This window comes from Bos javanicus, chromosome 4, assembly GCF_032452875.1.
Source record: "Bos javanicus breed banteng chromosome 4, ARS-OSU_banteng_1.0, whole genome shotgun sequence".
Classification (NCBI taxonomy): Eukaryota; Metazoa; Chordata; class Mammalia; order Artiodactyla; family Bovidae; genus Bos; species Bos javanicus.
In genome coordinates, this window is record NC_083871.1 from 57,237,444 (window position 1) to 57,263,486 (window position 26,043).

Here is a 26,043-nt window from a genome sequence, read left to right on the forward strand (position 1 = left end):
TAATACTTTTTGTTGGAAGAGCTTGTCACTCACACACAAATCTCAGTAATATTCCATTCTTAGTCCCATAATCTGTGCAGTAAAATAGGAGAAATGGCTAGCTGACACATTTTGAAAGATTTGGGGGCTAACTTCTGAAGGTATCAAATCTTTTTAGCTTCAGAAATGTTTTTATTTGCTAAAACTGAAACCAAGGTCTTAGTACCCAAGAGCTCAAGGAGTTTAATATTCTGTGTCCCTAAACCAAATCTTTTATATTGAGGTAGCCAAAAAGTTCGCTTGGGTTTTTGTGAAGCATCACACAAAAACCCAAATGAACTTTGGCCAATTCAATACCTTTTCTTCTTGAAGGTTCAAGCAAGTCCCTCTGGTACTCCACGTCCTTATTCTTGTCAGGTCAAACATTTTGTATCATCTTGTTACATTTAAGCTCTTCAGGGCTTCTAAAACAGGATCATCAGATTATATATACACATGCACATACATATATATTTTTAAAAATTATGATATTGCCTTTTTATTCCAAGGTAGTAATATAAGAGATAATACTCATAAACCTTTAACAACCCAGTATCCCTTATACCACAAGTAACTTCTTCCTCTGGCAGGAGCCAGCCCTGTACTTTGGGTGTACTATTTCATGTCAGGAGTTCATCGATATTTCTCCTAACAGGAAAACCAAGGAGAAAAAGCCTTGTTTTAACTTCAGCCCATCACACTGGCTTTGGCAGGCACTGCAGTTTCATATAAAAATGTCCCTGTGCTTCTCTTTGCATCCTGTCCCTGGAACAGAAGCGAGGTTACAGTGTTTACCTGTGAGGGCCCTTGGGTGCCATAGTCACTAAGATTTTTATAAACTCAAAGCTTTGCACTTCATGCCAAGTGCTCTTTTGGGTGCTGTTACTGGGGGCGGAGAAAGGGGAGATATTTTCAATTGCAATATTAGTCTTTCTCTGGAAACCCTGGGGATGATAATACCATGAATGGAAAACCATAATCTTTATGTACTTCATGCTTCCAACCTCATCAAAGACACACTTAACAGCCTTCAGCCCCCACAACACTTGCACTATGGGCCCCGTTTGGTTTGTTGGTTTATCCCCGTTCAACCTGTACAAGGTTACATCTTCCAGATGTCCTGAATTACCATGACCTAGGAGAACTGAATGCTCAGGTGAGTACAAGAATTCTCCAGAAAGATTTTGCCTCTAAGAGTTCATGTTAATTTTTATTATGAAGAAAATATTTTGATAGACTATGTGCATAGAAATCATTTCCTCTGGTGAGAACATGTAGTAATATACTCGATCCTTTAAAGCAGAGGTCAGGAAACTGAAGCCTATGGACCTCAAAGAATTGAGTAGTTATGAAAGGGATTAGGTGACTTGTAAGGTCTGAAATATTTATTGTCTGGCCATTTACAGAGTAAGTTTGCTGATCTCTGCCTTAAAGCATAGAAAAGGAGTCAACCTTCTTTTCTGCAAATGGAACTAAAGTGACATTCTCTTTTTTTTAATAGAAGAAATAGCCTCTTCTATAAAGTGGTAGAGCTAAAAGATGAGATAAAATGATTAAAACGCCCCCTGTTCTTTGCTAGATGATGGAGGCCTCTTTGTATGACAAAATTATGGACCAGCAACGTCTTGAACCAGAGTTCTTCCGAGTTGGATTTTATGGGAAAAAGTTTCCATTTTTCTTAAGAGTAAGTAATATACTACTTGATTTGCTTTCATGCTTCCAATATACATAGCCCAATCAAGCAAACTAAGATACGAATGACATATTTTCCTTTTAAGGCAGGTAATAACATCATGAGATTCTCTTTTAACTTTAGTTTGCAAACATCATACTCATATAGAATGCCTTGTTTTGAATAATTTCCCAAGTTTTCAAACAATCAGTTGAATTTTCTTCCTACATTTCAAAGCTTATTATATTTGAGGAGCAATCTTTGACAATTACAGTTGTTTCCCTTGTATAATTGGTAGCATTACTTCTGTTCAGCCTGCAATTTCCATAGAGTGAGTCTCAGAGAAAAATGGCGGGCGCTATAGGGCCTGGGAGTTGCAGACCGCAGAAAACACCACAGTTTCACATCTTGTGGAAACTCTGCCTCCAGGCTCCAGAGGACCATTGTTTGTCCTACCTGACTTTGAAAAGACAAATGCCACCTAGCAAAGAGATTCAACTTATTGCTAGTAGAAACTATTTCTACAAAGGGAAATTTTCAAGAAAGGTACCTACCAGATAATAAAATATTTGACTCCATTCTTACCATTGTTCTCATTTGGCCGAGTCTCTTATGTGCTGAAATAACTTACGTAACATTTCAGTTTGTAACATCTCATTTATACTCACCTAAAAGCTCCGCCAGTATGCTGGCTCAGACGGTAAAGCGTCTGCCTACAATGCGGGAGACCTGGGTTCGATCCCTGGGTTGGGAAGACCCCTGGAGAAGGAAATGGCAATCCGTTCCAGGACTATTGCCTGGAAAATCCCATGGACAGAGGAGCCTGGGAGGCTACAGTCCATGGGGTCGCAAAGAGTTGGACACACTGAGTGACTTCACTTTCACTTTCAAAAGCATTGATAAGGACGAGAATGCACCTTTTCCAGCAACTAAAGAGGAGTGACAGGAATAATTTGTAATATTGAGTGAATTCATTACAAACTTTCAATCTTAAATATCTTCCTTTAGCTGTTGGTCGGAGAAGGCAATGGCACCCCACTCCAGTACTCTTGCCTGGAAAATCCCATGGACAGAGGAGCCTAGAAGGCTGCAGTCCATGGGATTGCTGAGGATTGGACACGACTGAGCGACTTCACTTTCACTTTTCACTTTCATGCATTGGAGAAGGAAATGGCAACCCACTCCAGTGTTCTTGCCTGGAGAATCCCAGGGACGGGGAGCCTGGTGGGCTGCCGTCTATGGGGTCACACAGAGTCAGATAGGACTGAAGTGATTTAGCAGAAGTAGCAGCTGTTGCTACCTATGAATAGATACAGGAAGGGGGTACTTGAAGGAGGACAGAGAGGAGAAACATTTGACTTCATTGCTTCTTTAATAATCGTTAATGTATCTGCCTTTCAGAATGAAGATATATGTGTGTGTATGTGTGTGTGTATGTATGTATGTATAAAATACCTAAACACCATAGGCAAAGATTCACTTAGTGTCGCATGAAACAAATGCTCAAATAACAAATCAGTCATCTAACTGATTGAAATAACCATGTATTTGGGTACTACAGACCTAGGTATAAAATCTCTTTGCTGGGTTAAGGAGAATCCACATACATTGTCGGCTCTGCAGATGAACCTGCCTGCAGACAGAGGAAAGCTTGATTCCAAATCAAAACTAGTGGCAAATTCAGAACACTTGCTGAATTTGAAAGACTGTGTCTTGAAAGTGGACACACTGGTCCTGGGCTGTCATCAGCCACCTCCTGCAGAGTGCAGGGTCTGGGTCCAAGTTCTGAGGGGAAGGAGGGACATTCTGGAGCTGTGAGCAGCACAGAGGGCTGGAGACCCCACAGTAGGGCCCAGACATGATTCTCATGCTGCAGACCACCACTTCCTCTCTTGGCTCAAAATAATGCAATGATTCTGTTTTATTCCATAAAACAGAATGGAGTGGGCACCTGATCCATTATGCACAGTAGATACAGTGCTTAGGGACCATAATATTCTTAGATGGTTCATAAAACTGTTTTCTTTTAAAAATCAGAAGAAAACAGTGAACTTTCAGGTTAAAGAAAATGTTAAAATACATATTATAGTGTATATTATGGGTGTGAGTGCACACTGTCATGCCCGATTGTTTGTGACCCCATGGACTGTAGCCTGCCAGGCTCCTCTGTCCATGGAATTTTTCAGACAAGAATACTGGAATAGGTTGCCATTTCCTCCTCCAGGAGATCTTCTCAACCCAGGGATTGAACCTGCATCTCCTGCATTGCAGACAGATTCTTTATCTGTTGAGCCATCAGGGAATCCCATAGTGTATACTCTACACTAGATTGTTATTTAATTGTGTATATTGTACATTAGGTTATTATTGATATTATTTGTCTTTATACCAAATGAGTCATACAGTATGATTTTTAATATTTTTAATAGAGAAAGGAGCCCATAAAAGTTGTATTGTAGCCCTGATCAAATTCTGAATTCAGCTAACAAGTGTATTATAAAGTACCCTAGAACTCTATCATGTATGTGTGATTAGTGGTAATTAAAAGTGTAAAGATTTTTAAAAGTCAGAAGTAGTTTAGGAGCCATATTTTTAAAGGAAATTTGGCAAATTAGGAGATGTATCAGCTAATAAAATGAATTTTGTTAATCTATCAATTGGAATAGACCAATAAATATATCATCTTTCTTTTGAAAACAGCTTTTCTAGAAATAAATGGCATTTCCTTCTAAATGAAAGAGAAGCGTCACCCTCTATTGGTTTCTAAATGGCACTGCACCCTTTGGAATCACAGGACTAGACTTTTTAAGAGATCAGGTTCTATCTAGTCTGTTCTTTGATTTAAAAACAAATATCAACTTTAAAAATTTCCTTTCACTGTGTGATCAATTTCCAGAGAATTTTTAAAGCTCAAATAAATTGATATATTTGTGTTATTGAGGTAGCTTTTTTTACCCTTATGGAAAATGAGTTCTTTATTGACAGTGTTTAAATGCATAAAATATCTTTGAATAGTGATTTGTCTGAGGAGGATGATTGAGGTCAAGAATGGGAAAAATATTTACTTTTTATTGTATGCTTATACTATTTGGGAATTTTTTATCCCATAGGTATATATTTCCTTTTTAAAGAAAGACAATTTTAAAAATTAACTATTAACAAATTGTTGTTCAGTCACTAAGTCCTGTCCAACTGTTTGTGACCCTATGGACTGCAGCATGCTATGCTTCCCTGTCCTTCACCAACTCCTGAAGTTTGTTCAAACCCATGTCTGTTGAGTCAGTGATGTCATACAACCATCTCATTGTCTGTTGCCCCCTTCTCCTCTTGACCTCAATCTTTCCCAGCATCCAGAGCTACACAAAGACATGTACATGAGTATGCACAGCAGCATTATGCACAATTGCCTAAAAGTAGAAACAGTCCAAATGCCCATCCACTGATGAATGGATACACAAAACATGGCATAGCTATACAATAGAATATTCAGCGATAAGAAAGGAATGAAGTACTGATAAGGCTACAAAATGAGTGAAGCTTGATAATATTATGTTAAGTGAAAGAAGCCAGTTACAAACAGCCACATGTTATGTAATTCCATTTATATGAAATGTCCAGAATAGGTAGATCCATGGAAACTGAAAGTAGATTAGCCAGGTGCCAAGGGGAAGGGGAGCTGGGGAGTGACTGCTAATGGGTACAAATTTCTTTTTGCAGTAATGAAAATAATCTGAAATTATATAATGCTGATAGTTGCACAACTCTGTGAATATACCAAAAACAACTGAATTGCATACTATAAAAGGGTAAATTTTATGGCTTGTGAACTATATCTCAAAACTATGGTTTTAAAAAATAATTGATGGAAAGAAAGCTTATCTCCTTTTTATTTCTCCATAACTCAAATATTAGTCCCCAAATTTATGTTTATTCCAAAATTATTTCTTACTACCTTTGAATGACCTTACACTTAGAGGCATTTCCCTAATTTTACAAACTGTTGTGACATATGAGCATTGCTTTAGAACTGTTTCAGTTTTCAGATACTTATTTGGGGACTTCAGTAATATGCAAGAAGATATGTATTATTTTATCAAGGAAATTTATATTTAAATTTTTTTATTTTATATTGAGTATAGTTGATTTACAGTGTTGTGTTAGTTTCAGGTATACAGCAAAGCAACTCAGTTACATGTATACATGTATCTGTGGCTCAGATCATGAACTCCTTATTGCCAAATTCAGACTTAAATTGAAGAAAGTAAGGAAAAACCACTAGACCATTCAGGTATGACCTAAATCAAATCCCTTATGGTTATACAATGGAAGTGAGAAATAGATTCAAGGGATTAGATCTGATAGACAGAGTGCTTGAAGAACTATGGACAGAGGTTCGTGACATTGTACAGGAGGCAGTGATCAAGACCATCCCCAAGAAAAAGAAATGCAAAAAGGCAAGATGGTTGTCTGAGGAGGCCTTACAAATAGCTGAGAAAAGAAGAGAAGTGAACGGCAAAGGAGAAAAGGAAAGATATACCCATTTGAATGCAGAGTTTCAAAGAATAGCAAGGAGAGATAAGAAAGCCTTCCTCAGTGATCAGTGCAAAGAAATAGAGGAAAACAATGGAATGTGAAAGACTAGAGATCTCTTTACACAACTCCAGTACTCTTGCCTGGAAAATCCCATGGACAGAGGAGCCTGGTAGGCTGCAGTCCATGGCGTCGCTAAGAGTCGGACACGACTGAGTGACTTCACTTTTACTTTTTACTTTCATGCATTAGAGAAGGAAATGGCAACCCACTGCAGTGTTCTTGCCTGGAGAATCCCAGGGACGGCAGAGCCTAGTGGGCTGCCCGTCTATGGGGTCGCACAGAGTCAGACACGACTGAAGTGACTTAGCAGCAGCAGCAGCAGAGATCTCTTCAAGAAAATTAGAGATACCAAGGGAATATTTCATGCAAAGATGGGCTAAATAAAGGAAAGAAATGGTATGGGCCTAACTGAAACAGAAGATATTAAGAAGAGGCGGCAAGAAAACACAGAAGAACTATGCAAAAAAGATCTACACAAGCCAGATAATCACAATGATGTGATCACTCACCTATAGCCAGACATCCTGGAATGCAAAGTCAAGTGGGCATTAAGAAGCATCACTACAAACAAAACTAGTGGAGGTGATGGAATTCCAGTTGACCTGTTTCAAATCCTGAAAGATGATGCTGTGAAAGTGCTGCACTCAATATGCCAGCAAATTTGGAAAACTCAGTGGTGGCCACAGGACTGGAAAAGGTCAGTTTTCATTCCAATCCCAAAGAAAGGCAATGCCAAAGAATGCTCAAACTACCGCACAATTGCACTCATCTCACACGTTAGTAAAGTAATGCTCAAAATTCTCCAAGCCAGGCTTCAACAGTATGTGAACCATGAACATCCAGATGTTCAAGCTGGATTTAGAAAAGGCAGAGGAAGCAGAGATCAAATTGCCAACATCTGCTGGATCATCAAAAAAGCACAAGAGTTCCAGAAAAACATCTGCTGCTAAGTCACTTCAGTCATGTCCGACTCTGTGTGACCCCATAAATGGCAGAAAAACATCTACTTCTGCTTTATTGACTATGCCAAAGCCTTTGACTGTGTGGATCACAACAAACTGTGGAAAATTCTGAAAGAGACAGGAATACCAGACAACCTGACCTGCCTCTTGAGAAATCTGCATGCAGGTCAGGAAGCAACAGTTAGAACTAGACATGGAAAAACAGACTGGTTCCAAATAGGAAAAGGCGTACATCAAGGCTGTATATTGTCACCCTGCTTATTTAACTTCTATGCAGAGTACATCATGAGAAACGCTGAGCTGGAGGAAGCACAACTAGGAATCAAGATTGCTGGGAGAAATATCAATAACCTCAGATATGCCGATGACACCACCCTTATGGCAGAAAGCAAAGAACTAAAGAACCTCTTGATGAAAGTGAAACAAGGGAATCAAAAAGTTGACTTAAAACTCAGCATTCAGAAAACAAAGATCATGGCATCTGGTCCCATCACTTCATGGCAAATAGATGGGGAAACAATGGAAACAGTGACAGACTTTATTTTGGGGGCTCCAAAATCACTGCAGATGGTGACTCCAGCCATGAAATTAAAAGATGCTTGCTCCTTGGAAGAAAAGCTATGGCTAACCTAGACAGCATATTAAAAAGCAGAGACTTTACTTTGCCAACAATCTGTCTAATCAAAGCTATGGTTTTCCAGTAGTCATGTATGGATGAGGCTGGCAATCACAAGGCCTCTTTGGCCAGTCTTTCTCCGAGTTGGACTATAAAGAAAGCTAAGCACCAAAGAATTGATGCTTTTGAACTGTGGTGTTGGAGAAGACTCTTGAGAGTCTCTTGGACTGCAAGGAGATCCAACCAGTCCATCCTAAAGGAGATCAGTCCTGGGTGTTCATTGGAAGGACTGATGTTGAAGCTAAAACTCTAATACTTTGGCCACCTGATGTAAAGAGCTGACTGTTTTGAAAAGACCCTGAAATGGGTAAGATTGAAGGCGGGAGGAGAAGGAGACGACAGAGGATGAGATGTTGGATGGCATCACTGACTCAATGGACATGAGTTTGAGTAAACTCCGGGAGTTGGTGATGGACAGGAGGCCTGGCGTGCTGCAGTCCATGGGGTCGCAAAGAGTCGGACATGACTGAGCAACTGAACTGAACTGATACATGTATCTATTCTTTTTTAGATTTTCTTCCCATATAGGTTATTACAGAGTAGTGAGTAGAGTTCCCTTTGCTATACAGTAGGTCCTTATTGAATATATTTTGAGCAAAATAAATAACAAAGCATCAGAAGGTATGACTTCAATCAAGAAATTTTAAATATAGGATTGTTTGTGGGGAGGGCAATCCTGATTCCTAAGGAGTCTGTCTTAGCTTGTGTTTCTCAGGGGTTTATTGGTTTATTGAGTGACTTGTGAGGCATTGTGGCAGGTTCTCAGAGCTCAGTTCTGCTGCTTGGTTCCTCTGCCTGCAGCTGCTTTTTCTCAGCTGCAACCCTGAGCCCCTTTCCCAGAGTGGTTTCTAACTTCCTCACTCTGGCCCAGAGTGCTTCCTCACTGCATTTGGTGCAATCACAGAAACCTCCCAGAGCTGAGAACTGCTGAGATCATTGGGCCTTAACTCCCCAGACCACGAAGCACTTTACTCCCTAAAGATCCTCAGGGCATCTTATCCCGCAATCTTTCTTGGTCTCTGTAGCTCTTAGGAGTTTTTCTACGTACCAGGCCACGTTCAGAACAGTGGGAGCTAAGGCCTTGGACTCAGACCTGAGCTTAAATCTCATACATGTGGACAAAGTATGTAATGATCTTGATCCTCAGTTCCCAGCTACAAAATGGTGGCGGGGGACACCCTCTCAAGTGTCTTTGGGTTAAATAAGGTATGTGCTGGCTGTGCTTAACAATGATAATTTCATTATCATTAGACTATCATTAAACTTCCCTGGTGGCTCATGATAGTCAAGAATCCACCTGCACTGGATTTGGGTTCGATCCCTGGGCCAGGAATACCCCCTGGGAAGGGAATGGCTACCCATTTTTCTGTAGTCTCACCTAAAGAATTCCAGGTGAGAATACAGGAGGCTGGCGGGCTACAGTCCATGGGGTCACATAGAGTAGGACATGACTGAGTGACTAATACTTTCACTTTAAACTGTCAGGAACAGTTGTTCCATATCGATAACCAGATCGTGAAGGTACTTGTTGAGAAGGTCCCCATTCTGCCAGCTCTGTGGCCTCCATCAAGGATAACCTTCACCATTTTTACCTGAATGAGAGAGTCCTAACTAACAGAATATTTACATGTATTGTAAAAACAAACCAGAAACAGACAAAAATTTGTCCAACATTTAGCAAGGCCTTAAAAGTCCCCAATGTTGGCTTTAGTCAGTTAACAGAGGTCCTGGCTACAGGACGCTGAGCAGAGTCAGGGGTGGCAGGGATGCTTGCAGCAGCAGCCCTGCTGAGAGCTGGCATGCAGGCGGCTTGGCCTTCCTCTCCATGGAAGGATCTAGGTGTGAAAGGGTTAAGACCGATCTCTGTGACCTTTATAGAAAGGATGCATAAAATGTATTTTTAGGGATTGTGCTTACTTTGCTTTCTTCCAAATTGAGAATTTGCCCACTTAACTTCGTTATACAGTTTTTAAAATACTCTGTAACATGTGTTCACTAACATTTGGAGGGAACACGGTTGCTTTGTTTTGTACTTTGGTGCTCTGAGAATCAGACACTCCTTTGCACCTCATGCAGGTGAACCTGGAAAAGTGAGGCATGCTGTGGAACTTACTAGAAGCAATAGAGAGTGATGCTTCTGACCTTTGCCCTGTATTTTTAATATTCGTACAAATTCTCTAGACTGTTCCAGTGTGGGGTTTTTTGGTTATATTATATTGATGTTAGGCCTATGCTTAGTTACTGCCAGTGTTGCATATTTTGGCTTCTCTCTGTAGTGATTGCACTCAATTACACAGTCCTAATGTTTCTTTTTCTGATTTTACCTCCAGAATAAAGAGTTTGTGTGTCGAGGGCATGACTACGAAAGACTGGAGGCCTTCCAGCAGAGAATGCTGAACGAGTTCCCCCATGCCATCGCCATGCAGCATGCCAACCAACCCGACGAGACCATCTTCCAGGCAGAAGCTCAGTGTATCCACACCTAGAAAGGCCAGATTCTGACTAGGTCCTGCTGGCCTTTGGCTGCAGAGTGTTTCTGTACAGGTGCTTCAGGCACTGGCCCCTTGTCAGTAGCCCTGTTCTCATTCTCCTTCTTTCTCATCATCTTAATTTTAGCTTCGCTCCTTCCAAACAGAATTATGCTAGATATTCTCATAATGTCAGTTGAAAAGAAACCCCTTAAGGATTCTGTTAAGAGAATTATTTTTTTCCTTTTAGTTGCAGCTTTTCTATATCTCAACCCTGCTTTAAAAGCTCCTTTTTAAGGATTTCCCCTAGAATAATTTTCCTCTGGCATCCCCTGTAGAAATGGGCTTCCCAGGTGGCTCAATGGTAAAGAATCCACCTGCCACTGCATGAGATGTGGGTTCAATCCCTGAATCGGGAAGATCCCCTGGAGAAAGAAATGGCAACCCACTCAAGTATTCTTGCCCAGGGAATTCCATGGACCGAGGAGCCTGTTGGGTTACAGTCCATGGGGTCTCAAAGAGTCAGATGCAACTGAGTATGCCCATGTGCGCACACGCACACACACACCCTGTAGAAACTACTTCAGTTCAAGGAAATGATAGCATTATGTTTACTGGCATATATCACTTACCCACTTTTCCCTTGATATTTTTATTCTGGATGAAAGGGAAGAGGAAGAGGCATTCTTAACCATGGCATTCCGGATAGCATTTAACAACTGTCGTGTAATCGACACTCCCATTGTGCAAACATAAACAACTCAACTGAAATTACACAGGCATTAGAGACAAAGAAACTTCACTCCAGGACTCCTTTATGAATTGTTCTTTCTTCCTGAAATTGACAATCTTAAAGAAGATCAGAAATTCCCCCCTGAAAATTACGGATACCATTCCAAAGTAGAAACTTAAATGTACCAGAAGCAAGCAATTACTTAAGGGAAAAGATTTTGCTATCTTTCTTTGAATGAGAAGAAAAGATGGTAAATTTATAAGTAAATATAATACCTCTTTAATGTAGTTTTCAAAAATACCAACTATAACTAAACACTCTGCTTATGCAATACAAGGTTTGGGAGAGTGGATACCTCAAATGTGCGAAGGCTAGAGACAGGGAACATATGCGTTACTATCAGTACTGGTTGCTGTCTGGTTGTATAGGTATTTATACATTATTTTAAAAACACATTTTAAAAGGACCATACATGCACTAAAGATAAAAGAGAAAAGCCTCATAAACAAGGGTTAAAATTAATACAATCCTTAGTACCTAGGATCCAAGCCATTCAAACCTACCCCCACTCCCCCAAAAAATCTATGATAAATGAATTCACAGGAAATAGAAATTTCAAACTGGTACTTTGTCAAAATGACCTATGTGAAGCTATTTTAAGGCTTGTTGTTTGAGAAGTGATTTGCTATGAACTGAGTTCTTGGTACCTTCTTGGCAGTTTTGACTTTACCCCAGTAGAAACACTCGCTTGTTCACCATCCCTTTCTTTCTGCCATAGCTCAGGTCAAGCCACATGCCCCAGGGAGTCTGCCAAATCAGGTTCCCTCCTTGACTCTTGAATCCTAGATTTGCAGATATACGCCGTGACTCCCATCCCAGAAAGCCAGGAGGTCCTTCAGAGAGAAGGTGTTCCAGACAACATCAAAAGTTTTTATAAAGTGAATCACATCTGGAAATTCCGCTACGACAGACCGTTTCACAAAGGCACGAAAGATAAAGAGAATGAATTCAAGGTACTGAGCAATTCTTACGATACATGGTTTCCTCAAATAGCTTTTTATATCAAGATGCTTGTTAAGTATTTACTCAAGACACAGGTGATAAAACCAAAAGGTGGTCTAATTATTCTTAAACTCTACCACTTATCAGGGTGACATGAGTTGTTTTCTAACCAAGCAGATTTCTTGGCCTGGGAATTCTGACTCATTGGGTCACCGAGGAGGCCCTGAAGTTTATGATGACTCTAATGGCAGTGGTCCTCTGTCCAGTTTTTGAGATCTCAGGGTTCAGCTCAGTCCTCCATTCATTCATGTTGAACCAACTGTGGGAACCTCAGGTATTTATTCTCAGATACGGGAGACTGGCATGAGTAAAGGATACTGAAGGAACAGGTGATTCTGAGATAGAACCACTGGGGAGGCTCCTGGCCCAGTGAGAGAGACCATGCTATCTTCTGCTGCTTTTTCTTGATAGAATGATGTGTAACTCAGACATCTGAGAGGACCAACCATAGATTCTTTGCATGGGTTGAGGTTTCCATCCTCAGTTCTGGTAAGCCTTGCTAGTTCTCTCTCAGCCAGAAAGAGCAAGGTTTCTCACAGCCTTACTGGGGGAGAGGGGTGAAATTGTTCCACAGATAAATTATAATCTGCCCTTTCCTTGATAACAGTGACAAAGTGAGACCATACAGACCCCCAGTATCTCCCTCCAAGCAAAAAAATGTAAAATGAATGTAGGATCCTGGGTGACTGGGCTTAGCTTCTTTCATCGCAGTGAAGTGAAAGTCTCTCAGCATGTCTGACTCTTTGTGACCCCATGGACTATACAGTCCATGGAATTCTCCAGGCCAGAATACTAGAGTGGGTAGTCTTTCCCTTCTCCAGGGGATCTTCCCAACCCAGGGATTGAACCCAGGTCTCCCACATTGCAGGCGGATTCTTTACCAGCTGAGCCACCAGGAAAACCCCAAAATACTGGAGTGGGTAGCCTATCCCTTCTCCAGGGGATCTTCCTGACCCCGGAATCGAACCGGGGTCTCCTGCATTGCAGGTGAATTCTTTACCAAGTGAGCTATCAGGGAAGCTGGGAAAGGTTCTTCTAATGCTATCAGCTGTGATTGATGTGAACTCGCTTGTCACTCCTGCCTAAGTTTCAGTCCCTGGTGCTCCTCACAGTAACTCCAGAATCGCTCACAGCCAAGTTATCAGAGGGAAAGCTGGGTAGTTTTGCAGTGTTATGATGAGACCGAGCAAAGCACAGTCCTTTGGTCAAGGACATTGATGGGTTAAACATCAAGGCCAGGAAACCACTGGAAAATAACGCTATGATGTTACTGAAAAGGTCCATGACCATTTTCTAATCCCTCTGGATGATTTTTCTTTCTGCCTTCCAAAACTGATTAAAGATCATTAGTGTATAATATAGTTTTCATTGCAAGTTTCCAGTAGATAGAAAGTCCAAGGTCGCCCAGAATCAGGCAGGTGACTTGCTCAGAATGGCATTCTCAATGCCCCAGACCCTGCACTAGATGCACATTTTCTGATGCCTTCTCCATTGCTTTTTCTGCCGCACCACATTTCCTTTTGGCCATCACTTTAAATATTTATCAATGGTATAGCAACCCTCCTTAAAAAAAATAATAAATCTGGCTCCTTTTTCCTGTGCTCACAGCCCTCAGCATCTGTCTCCAAACTGCCCTTCCAGAAGCCTCATCTCTGCTGCAGCCCACTCACCCACTCTATCAGCTCTGGCAGCACGGAGCCCTCCCTTCATCTCCTGCCATGCCCTTTCACAAGCCGCTTGCGTCTCTGCTTCCTGCTGCCTGCACCGCCTCCCCCGCTCTCCGCCTGGCAAACTCCTACTCACTCTTCAAAATTCCGCTCACGTGTCACCTCCTCAGTGAAGCACAATCCTCCTCCCACAGGATGCCTTGTGTGCCTGCTTCCTCCTGTTTTCCCCTAGCACCTGGACTGTTCCTCTCTCTTCTCCCTGAGCCTTTCTTCTTTTTAAAACCTGTGCTGGGTCTTCCTTGCCACTCAGGCTTTTCTCTAATTGCAGCAAGCGGGGCTACTCTCTAGTTGCGGTGCTCAGGCTTCTCATTGCAGTGGCTTCTCTTGTTGCAGAACACAGTCTAGAGCATGTGGGCTCAGTAGTTGGGGTTCCCCAGCTCTGGAACACAGGCTGAATCGTTGTCGCACACGTGATAAGTTGCTCCTCAGCATGTGGCATCTTCCTGGATCAGGGATCGAACCTATGTCTCCTGCATTGGCAGGCAGATTCTTTTCCACTGAGACACCAGGGAAGCCCCCTCAGCCCTTCTTGATCTGCTTCACCCCTCGTCACCAGCAGAGTGCTCTGGCGTCCTGTCACAAGGCTGCTGCCATATTCATCTCATTAGATCTTGGCTGGCACAGAGAAATCCTTCGATTTGTTGTTGTTGTTGAATGGCAGAGTTTCAGGAACTTTGTCAGGTTTACTACACGTGGGAATATGCTTTGTTTAACCAGGAAACATGAGGCAGAAATGCAGAAGCCTGTTGACGAAAGAGAGACCCATTGTCAACAGCAGCTCTTACCAAAGGCACCTGTGATTTCACGTGTCATGGAGGTGCTCATCCTGGCCAGAGGGAGGCCCAGCTCCAAGTACAGATCCTCCTGGATCACAGCAGTGCACATGGCACAGTAACTGTAGCCATGGGGGAGTCAGACATTCTAGTGCAGGGGTCCTGGGGCTGGCAGTACAGGTGCTGAGAATGTAGCTTTGAGCAGGTCACATGCCCCTTGGGCTTCCCTGGTAGCTCAGCTGGTAAAGAATCTGCCTGTAATGCAGGAGACCCTGGTTCGATTTGTGGGTCAGGAAAATCCCCTGGAAAATAGGCTACCCACTTCAGTATTCTTGCCTGGAGAATCCCCGTGGACAGAGGTGCCTGATGGGCTACAGCCCATAGGGTCACAAGGAGTCAAACAAGACTAAGCACAGTACACATGCCTTTTGGAGGGCTAATGTCTTTCATCTTTAATACAGAAAGATTAGGCTATGAGATTCCTAAAGCCCTTTCCTTCTTGAGGATTCTGTCTAATCTCATGATGATTAGCTGATACTATATTCCATTCCAAGTAAAAATGGCTAGACCCCCTTGAGGAGTGGAGAAACTTTAAATTAGAAATTTAGAGAAAAAGGAAAGAATGTGATGACTTGTTTTTACATTTTTAAGATTATTGTCTGAAGTATATCATGTATTCTGCACAGAAAAAAGTTCCAGATTATATACAATGAAATTAACATAAGCTTCAGCATGTCTTACTGAGATAGCTTCCTGAGTGCAAGGAGATTGCTGAAGCACTGGAATCAATACTAAAGAAAAGCTGACAAAGACTGAAAACTTGGTAAAATTGAATGGCAAACATTAGTCATTGCTCAGTAACTGGAAAGAAGGTAACTTGGGAACTTGGTAACAAATTAATTTGTTTTGTATTTCATAGAGTCTCTGGGTGGAAAGAACATCACTATACTTGGTGCAGAGTTTACCTGGAATCTCCCGCTGGTTTGAAGTGGAGAAGCGTGAAGTGGTAAGGATCAGAGCTTACTCTCAAGTATTGATACTTGCTCAGCACAGTTGTTCACCTGGAGTCAGGCCATGTATTCACTGCTTCTGCTTTGGACTCCAAGTCCCTGGAAACACTCCTAGTAATTTAGTGAAGTTTGTGATGTTGACTGCTATGATGAAAGCTGGAAAGGGACCCATTGGCCTAGCCCAGCCAGCCCGAGTGATCCCTCCAAAATAGCTCTGAATGCAGCCTGTCAACGCCTCAGGCCCTTGAGTTAGAGAAACTGGAATTCCAGCTCCCCTAACCAATCTAGCTATGAGACCTTCACTGTTTATCTTCAGTGGAAGAAAGTTATCTACATTATCTTATTTGATCACCATGTCAAAGCTACAAGGTATGTATTCATTTTTGTTTTGTTATTTGCATTTCTTTATTTTTAGATTTCACATGTAAGTGATAACAAAGAGTGTTTATCTTTCTTTGACTTATTTCACTAAGTATAATACCCTCTAGGTTCATCTACATTGTTGCAAATAATACAACTTAATTCTTTTCTATGGCTGAGTAATATTCCATTGTGTGTATGTGTGCGTATATATACGCAATTATATACCTCACCTCTATCTTCTCTATCCATTTATCTGTGGATGGGCACTTGGGTTGTTTGCATATCTTGGCTATTGTACAGAATGCTGCTACGAACATTGAGGTGCGTGTATCTTTTTGAATTAGTATTTTCTTTTTTTTTCACCGTATAGCCAGGAATAGGATTGCTGGATTACATGGTAATTCTGTTTTTAGTTTTTTGAAGCACTTCCATCCTATTTTCTAAGGTGACTGAACCAATTTACATTCCCACCAACAGTGTGCTGTGGTTTTCATTTCTCCATGTCCAAGGTACATATTCTTACCCTTCTTTTCACAAGTTTTGACAAGAGGTTAAAAGCCTTTGCCACAGATCCCGTAGCAAGATACTGAAAAAGGATAAACTCAAACCCAGATTTTTCTGACTCCAAAGCTAGGTATATTTTTTTCTTCTTGCCTTATAAGCAGTGTGAGGCCAGTGTCAAGCCCAGCACAGTATCTTAAACACAGTAGGTCCATGCTGTAACAGTTCACAGTAGAAGGATGCCACTGTGCTGTTCTCCCTGAGCACCAGTGGAGCGATCAGTGGGTGTCATTGAGAATGTGGAAATCACAGCAACCAAAGAGCAGTTCAGTTCAGCTCAGTCGCTCAGTCGTGTCTGACTCCTTGTGACCCCGTGGACTGCAGCATGCCAGGCCTCCCTGTCCATCACCAATTCCCAGAATTTACTCAAACTCACATCCGTTGAGTCGGTGATGCATCCAAACATCTCATCCTCTGTGTCCCCTTCTTCTCCCACCTTCAATCTTTCTGAGCATCAGGGTCTTTTCTAATGAGTCACTTCTTCCCATCAGGTGGCCAAACTACTGGAATTTCAGCTTTAACATCAGTCCTTCCAATGAATATTCAGGACTGATTTCCTTTAGGAGGGACTGGTTGGATCTCCTTGCAGAACCGAAGAGCCTTCGATTGTAAAACATTCCCCCTGCTGTGGGAAGGGAGAGAGCATTTGTGGAAGGCAGCCATGTCTGGAGTGAGAACCCCTCCCCAACAGTTATCAAGGCCCCAGCCCCTTGCTGTCAGCCACAGACCTATGCCCCCAAGAATCCCCCCTCCCACCCCTGGCATATCCATTATGTCAGGGGCCAGCCCTTTGCCACAGTCCTGATGGAAAAATGTGCCAATTGTGAAGATGTAATGTAGCCCCTTCCTTTTTTAGGTAACAAGCCCAAGCTGTCAGTGAATCCGTAAGAGCAGATCCCACCCAAATTGTCTTCCAAGAATGGCTTGTCCTACCTGCAGTCTCTAAGCATTGAAATGACCCTCAGTTTATTCTGTTCAATCACGCTAGGGGTTTAATGGCATTTTCATTTTGCAAGGCTACAAAATTCATACAGCTCTCTTAACAAACTGCACTCCATTCAGCAGATTACACCAGTGTGGGTATGTTCTTGTCAAGTCTGAATCAGAGGCCCACAGAGTTGGTCGCTTCCGTGATGGACCCTGTGGCCTCCTGTGGAAGAGGCTGCTGAGTTCATTGCTCAGAAAGTCTTAATGTTTTGCTTCCTGCTGAATGGCATGGGCCCAAACCACAGGAATGTTCTTAGTCATCCTTGCTGTATTAATGATTCAGAGAGCCTTGCCAGCTACTTACTACCCAGAGAGGTAAATTCTGTGAAGTCTTACCAGTGTTCCTAACCTTAGAAATATTATACACACACTCACACAGCCTGCTAATAAAAAGCAGCATGCTGATAGTGATTAAGGGAGAGTTACTAAACACAGCCTTTCAAACAGCAGCTGCCTACTTTATTAGAATATGCAATCTTAGACTCTGTCAAACAGAACAAATCCAACTGGGCTGTTTTGTTCCTGAACACAGCCCACTTCTGACAACCTCGTGTCTTTCTCTTATTCCCGCTGCCTGGCATATCCCCACCTTCTATTAGTGTTGTTGATTTCCTGCTTTAATTGCCAGTGAGAAGGTCCTGATGATGGGGGCACTCAAGACATATGTGCCATAGTGAGTTAAAATTCCTTTTGGACCTTACCAAACTCTAAAAGATTCTGAATACCAAAAGATGTGTTTATAAGTTTGGCTCCAAAATTCAGTTAATATACCTAACCCAATCTAAGACCATTTATGATCTTTATCTCACTTAGTATGACTACTCATATACTTTACTACAGAAATATTAACACATTTGATTAAAGGAAACGTCTTTAGACCCTGCCTGAGGATGGTGTAATATACTATATGTGCTATGTTACCTTTCTGAAGTCAGAAAAATTCTGAGTTCTGAAACATCTGGCAGCAAAGATTTCAGATGAGATAATGGGCCTTTATTCTGTAAATCATAACCCCAGAACATTATTGAACATATTATCCCATTCTTTCAAAGATGATAAGCCTCTTTGAACTACTATTTCCTCAATAATTGTTTTTAAAAGAAAATATTTTTGATTAAAAATAAGCTTATTTAAAACATTTTAAACATGGTGAAAAAGCTATAAAATAGAGTGTACAAATAATGGTATTTCTAAGCCTTAAAGATAATGACAGTATTCTTATGTGCTGTGTGCTACGCTAAGTCGCTTCAGTCGTATCTGACTCTTTGTGATCCTATGTACTATAGCCTGCCAGGCTCTTCTGTCCATGGGATTCTCCAGGCATGAATACTGAAATAGGTTGCCATGCTCTCCTCCAGGGGATCTTCCCCACCCAGGGATCAAACTTGCATCTCCTATGACTCCTGCATTGACAGGAGGGTTCTTTACCTCTAGTGCCACCTGGCAAGCCCCAATATTATCATGTGTGTGCATAGTCGCTCAGCTGTATCTGACTGTGACCTCAGGGACTGTGGCCCTCCAGGCTCCTCTGTCCTTGGGATTTTTCAAGAATACTGGAATGGGTTGTCATTTTCCTCCACCAGGGATCAAACCCACCTGTGTCTCCTGCACTGCAGGTGAATTCTTTACCCACTGAGAGAGAATGTTATCATACTTCACATCAGATCCATCAGAAAGTTGTGTGGCTCTAGGTACTTTCCAAATGACCCAGCATCTGAGCCCTGCTCATCTCCCTTCTGATAGCGCCATCTACTGCCTGATTTCTTTTTAAAATTTAATTTATTTTAATTGGAGGCTAATTACTTTAGGATATTATGGTGGGTTTTCCCATACATCCAGTGCCTGATTTCTCTTTTTATTTATTTTAATTGGAGGCTAATTACTTTAGGACATTGTGGTGGTTTTGCCATACAGCCAGTGCCTGATTTCTTTTTTTAATTTATTTATTTTAATTGGAGGCTAATTACTTTAGGATATTATGGTGGGTTTTCGCATACATCCAGTGCCTGATTTCTCTTTTTAATTTATTTATTTTAATTGGAGGCTAATTACTTTAGGACATTGTGGTGGTTTTTGCCATACATCCAGTGCCTGATTTCTTTTTTAAATTTATTTGTTTTAATTGGAGGCGAATTACTTTTGGACATTGGTGGTTTTGCTATACATCCAGTTCCTGATTTCTTTTTTAAATTTATTTATTTTAATTGGAGGCTAATTACTTTTGGACATTGTGGTGGTTTTGCCATACATCCAGTGGTGCCTGATTTCTTTTTTAAATTTATTTAATTGGAGGCTAATTACTTTTGGACATTGTGGTGGTTTTTGCCATACATCCAGTGCCTGATTTCTTTTTTTAATTTATTTTAATTGGAGGCTAATTACTCTTGGACATTGTGGTGGTCTTTGCCATACATCCAGTGCCTGATTTCTTTTTTTAATTTATTTTATTTATTTATTTATTTTTTCAATTTTTATTTATTTTAAATTTTTAAAAGAAAATCCATCCTGAACCCTCCTCCCTCCTCCTTCCCCATACCATCCCTCTGGGTCGTCCCAGTGCACCAGTCCCAAGCATCCAGCATCGTGCATTGAACATGGACTGGCAAAAAAAAAAAAAAAATCTTTTTTTAATTTATTTTAATTGGAGGCTAATTACTCTTGGACATTGTGGTGGTCTTTGCCATACATCCAGTGCCTGATTTCTTTTTTTAATTTATTTTAATTGGAGGCTAATTACTCTTGGACATTGTGGTGGTTTTTGCCATACATCCAGTGTCTGATTTCTTTTTTTAATTTATTTTAATTGGAGGCTAATTACTCTTGGACATTGTGGTGGTTTTTGCCATATATCTAGTGCCTGATTTCTGAGTAGTTTCCTAAGAGGTTACCTGCTTCTGCCTTTCTGGCCTCCCCCTGCTGCAGCCACTCCTGTACACAGCAGCCAGTCTCCTTTTTAAAACTAAAGTTATGTCATGTAAAAATAGAGACAAGATATAATAAACCTAGTTACCCATTATTTTACTTCAACAGTTATCAAAAAGGCCGATTTTGTGTCTACACCTCCCTCCATTCCCTTTTACACTGGATTGTTTGGAAATCAGTCCTAGACACTATATAAGAATATTTCAGTCTGTGTATTTATCAGAAACATAAATACAGTACCATTATTGTCTTTACGTTTTCCATCTAAAAATTTTAACAGTAATTCCTTGACCATAAAATATCCAATTTATTCACAATTCTCTAATTCATTTTATAGGTTTTTGTTTGTTTTTGTCATCTATTTTTTGAACCTGGACCCAGATAAGGGCCACATATTCACATTGGTTGAAATACCTCCTAGATCTCATTTGATCTATAGGTTCCCCCAAATTATTTTTTTCCTTGCAGCTTTTTTGTTGAAGAAATCAGGTTGTTTATCCTGAAGTGTTTCCTTGAGTCTGGATTTTGCAGACTATGAATCAGTGAGATCACTTAATATGTTTCTTTGTTCCTATATTTTTTGGTAAATTGACAGATCTAAAAGCTTGATAAAATGTCTTTTTGTCTTTTATTTTTTGCAAGACTACTTCTCAGGTGTTATATGCTGTGGTTGGCAAGCAGCACTGATCATTGCCCCTGTCCAGGAATCTAGTAGAGGTTACAAAAGGGTGATATTTTATCACTTTCTTCATTTATTGATTAGAATACTTCTATAAAGAGAAACATCCCTTCATCGACAATCTGATTACCCTAAGGTATGGGAAAGGAAGTCTAATACTTTTTTCTTTCCTTTGATTTACCAATTTTCAAAATAATAATTTGGTTTCCTAACACCCTATAAGGGCTTCCCAGGTGGCACCAGTGGTTAAGAACCTGCTTGTCAATGCAGAGGACATAAGAGATGTGGATTCAATCGCTGGATCAGGAAGATCCCCTGGAGGAGGGCATGGCAACCCGCTCCAGTATTCTTGCTTGGAGAATCCCGTGGACAGAGGAGCCTGGTGGGCTACAGTCCTTAGGGTCATAGAGAGTTGGACATGACTGAAGCGACTTAGCACCCACTACTACTACTACTACTAAGTCACTTCAGTCGTATCCGACTCTGTGCGAACCCACAGACAGCAGCCCACCAGGCTCCCCCATCCCTGGGATTCTCTAGGCTAGAACACTGGAGTGGGAGGCCATTTCCTTCTCCAATGCAAGTGAAAAGTGAAAGTGAAGTCGCTCAGTTGTGTCCGACTCTTAGCGACCCCATGGACTGCAGCCCACCAGGCTCCTCCGTCCATGGGATTCTCCAGGCAAGAGTACTTACAACACCCTATAAATGTGACCAAAGAGGGTTTTATTTTGATAGTTTTGTTTAGCATCATGGATTTAAACATATTTGTTTTGTTTCAATCCACAGCAATTATTACTCATTACTTTTCACATGGTTCCATTTTGCCCATTGAAAGCATTTTCAGGTTGGCTCCTCAGTCCTTTTGACAGTATCCAAGTTGTCTTTGTCACTGAGCTAATACACAGGCCAGTTGTCAAATCAAGCATAGGAATCAGCGTCAAACTTTACTGACAACTTTTAGGCAGTCAAGAGGCTGGGGTGAAGCAGAGAGATATCTGAGACCTCAAGTTTTGTCCTCCATGTCCTTCCTTCCCGTATCACTAATAATTCAGATCTGGAGACAGAGTCTCTAAGGGAAATTCACAGAGTTCCTCATACAGAAGGCACATTTGAATCATAAAATTTAAATTGTGAAACATTCCAATTTATACTCCAGAGAGTTGTCAAACTGCTCTGGGACATTCTCTAGTGAAGCATGCCTGAGGGACTCTGGGTTTATTTACTGTAAGCAATCTTGTAGCTGGGGACTTCTGCTAAGGGCATTCCATAGATACCATCTCTTCCTCTTAGCAGCTAGTCTATATTGAAGCTTTAATTGACAAGAAGATAAGACCTCAGTCACCTGCTTTCTTTCCTGTTCCCCAAGGACATCCCTCCAGTAAGGAGAGTGAATTGACAGCCGGCCAGCCCAGCTGCTTTAACAAGCCTTCCTTGCTCTCTGGGTAGTGCAGACTCACTTGTGCAATCTTGCCCCAGACCTGAAAGCGACCATTTCTCCTATGACTCCTGATTCTTTACAGTGGTGAATAGTAATTAAAGATCACAATCTGGGACCAATGGAAAATAATTTATTGATAAACATTTCTACACAGTATTCTTTATGCACTTCTTTAACCGTCTCCTTAGAATAATTTCACCATCATATAATCAGTAATAGTGACTCATGGATCAGCAGTGGCATGTATCAATTTATGCCCTGTCTGGAGGAGATAACTGTTCTTGGGAATAACCATTTTCCCAGAATTCTCAACACAGAGTGCTGTATATTATTTTAAAATTTCCAGATATTAGGCCAAAAGTGGTCACAGTAGGGTTGGCTTTTTTTGGCATTTGTTGAGTGCTAGTGAAGATGGTATGTTTTCATATATTAACTCACTTTTTGGTGAATGCACTGATTATATTCTTTGTATAGTTTTCATCAGTATTTGAGATATATTGATAATTCATCTGAAATATATGTTGGAAGTATTTCCCTAGGTTATTATTTGTCTGTATTTACTGTATTTTATTTTGCTTACTTGTAAAATGTCTTCATATTACTAACATTTAAAGGGTAAGCATGAATTTTTTAAAAATTGTGATCAAAAATACATACAAGTCACCATCATAACCGTTTTTAAATGTATAGTACAGTGGTATTAACAGTGGTATATGCACATTTTTGTGCAATATCCATTGAACAGCAATTTCCCTTTTCCCCCATCCCCCAGCATCTGGCAACCACTGTTCTACTTTCTGTTTCCAAGAGACTTGTTGACTTTTTAACTTTCAGTTCATCAGAACTCTGACTTCTTTGTGAGGTAGCGTTTGTAATCTCCAAAGTTTAATGTCATAAATAATTGGAAAATAAAACCCTGTTTACCGCCGCTCAGAAACGGCATATTGGCAGTAGCACCCTGCTGGCCTCGTGTGCCACTCCCTCCCGTATCATAGCTTTTATGGTGCCCATTCTCTTGCTTTGTTTATTACCTATATGTGTCTCTTTAAACAAGTCAGTTTAGTTTACGTGGTTTTAAACTTTATAAGACATATCCTGGAGATGGTGCAAGTTCAGCTTCAGACTACCACAATAAAGCAAGTCACACGGATTAGTTGATGTCCCAGTGTATGTAAAAGTCATGTTCACATTATACCATAGTGTATTAAGTATGTAATAGCATTGTCTTAAAAAAGTGTATACCTTCAAGAATGTGAACTTTATTCCTTAAAAAATGCCACATCAGTTATAATAGTAACATCAAAGACCACTGATCACAGATCACCACGACAAATACAGTCACGAAAAAGTGTAAAATATTGTGAGAATTAACAAAGTGTGGCACAGAGCATGAAGTGAGCAAATGCTGTTGAAAAAAATGATCCCAATAGACTGACTCAATGGAGGGTTTCAGTTTATGAAAAACACAGTATCTGTGAAGCACAGTAAAGCAAAGTACAATAAAAAGAGGTACACCTGTGGAATAATGTAATTCTGTATATATTCTAGCATAACTGCATCTGTCAGTAGTATTTACAAGATTAGTCCACGTTATAACATGTGACTTGTTTTCACTGTCGTGTACTATTCCATTGTATACCTCCATACGTTTATGCATTCTTTTTTTGATGGATGTACAGGTTTTGGAGATGAGTATGAATATTTTGTACATGTTTCCTAGTACACATGTATACAGATCTTCTACTCCACTTCTCCTCAGATATATGCCTAGGAGCAGAATTACTGGCTCACAAAATATATAGATATCTTCATCTTTAATAAATAATCCCAAAGTGATGGAACCGATTTGAACATTCAACAGCAGGAGTTAAGAGATTCAGTTCCTCACATTCTCACTTCATTTGCTACTGTCATACTTATTTTGCCATTCTGCTGAGTGCTTAGTAGTATATCAGTGTGGTATTAGTTTTCACTTCTTAGATCAAAAATGCAGTTTGACACTTTTCTTATGTCTACTGGTCATTTGGGTTTCTTCCTTCATAAAATGGCTATGTTTTTTGTCCATATTTATGTGGGCTGTTTGCCTTTCTCTAAATGGCTTATAAGAGTTCTTTATATATTCTGGACATAGACTGATGATTTTTACATGTTACAAATATCTTCTCCTACTTTCTGGTTTATCTGTCCTCTTACATAATGTCTTTTGATAAATGTACATTCTGAATTTTGACAGAGTCAAATCATTCTAGTACTTTTGAGTGTTGGTTTAAGATGATTCAGGTGACCTTTAGAAACTATTTCCTTAACCGATAATAATTTCCCTTCCTTAATAATCCTTAAGCTTAGCTTATTATACAGACGAGAGCTTGGCAGACCTTCTCTTCAAAGAGCATGTCAATGTCAGTGCCAGTCACAGTGCTGTACCTTTGAAGAGCAGCAGCAGCATTTTCACAATGAGTCTCCCATTAAAACTCAGAATGGAAAGGTCACTATGACTCTAGTTGGCTCTCCTGGAACAAATAGATCCTGCAGCATATCTGATTATCTTATTTTCTATAACTCACAACTGTGTGCCATCCTGTGCCACCTTATGGTGCTGTTATGTATGCATGTGGGGTCCATATGGGCATATGTCCCATCCTCCCAACTGGGCTGAAATCTCCTTGACATCAGAGGATCTGTAAATGCATTTGTTATCTCCTGTGGTACTTTGCATTAAGTATCTAGAAAGATGCTAAGAATATGAAGGGTCCTTGAATATTTAACCTTCAAAAGAAAAGAAAAAATAAATTGTAAAATACATAGGCTTGAATTTTGTTTCAAGGATTAAATTAACTGTTTTAGTGCTAATGTATAATCGGTGATTGCTGATTATTTGATCCACATTTCAGACAGTGAATATAATCACCTTCTCTTCCCAGGGCTTACAAACAGCTAATTTGTCTTCTATATCCTTGTCTGTTCTATACTGATGGCCCCTGGTAGAGATATTGAGGGGAGCACAGATAATTCAGAATGTGGATAATCTACTTTGTCTTTCTTCTTCAGTGTCACAAAAGCCAATATATATTTATGCTCATTTGTTCTCAGGTAGAAATGAGTCCTCTGGAAAATGCCATTGAAGTGCTGGAGAATAAGAATCAGCAGCTGAAGACTCTGATTAGTCAGTGTCAGACAAGACAGATGCAGAATATTAATCCCCTAACCATGTGCCTGAATGGAGTTATAGATGCTGCGGTTAATGGTGGAGTTTCCAGGTATCAAGAGGTAAGAATTTGGTATTGTTGTGTGAAAGTTTACATTTGTGATTTCTTAAGTTTTCGGAAGTCTTTTATCAAGATATGCACATACATCAGCCTGCTGACATAGGGCTACAATCAATACAACCAGATTTCTTTG

General features: G+C 40.5%; 1 protein-coding gene across 4 annotated transcripts in view; it reads left to right on the forward strand.

Annotated features, from left to right (window-relative positions):
* DOCK4 (dedicator of cytokinesis 4) overlaps positions 1-26,043 on the forward strand; it is a 481,885-nt gene that overhangs the window by 434,537 nt on the left and 21,305 nt on the right. For all 4 annotated transcript variants that reach the window (XM_061414091.1, XM_061414095.1, XM_061414093.1 and 1 more), the window contains 5 exons: positions 1,598-1,702; positions 10,252-10,393; positions 11,969-12,135; positions 15,604-15,690; positions 25,735-25,911. In XM_061414091.1, the coding sequence (XP_061270075.1) occupies positions 1,598-1,702; positions 10,252-10,393; positions 11,969-12,135; positions 15,604-15,690; positions 25,735-25,911 (678 nt within the window). The remainder of the gene's footprint in view (positions 1-1,597; positions 1,703-10,251; positions 10,394-11,968; positions 12,136-15,603; positions 15,691-25,734; positions 25,912-26,043) is intronic.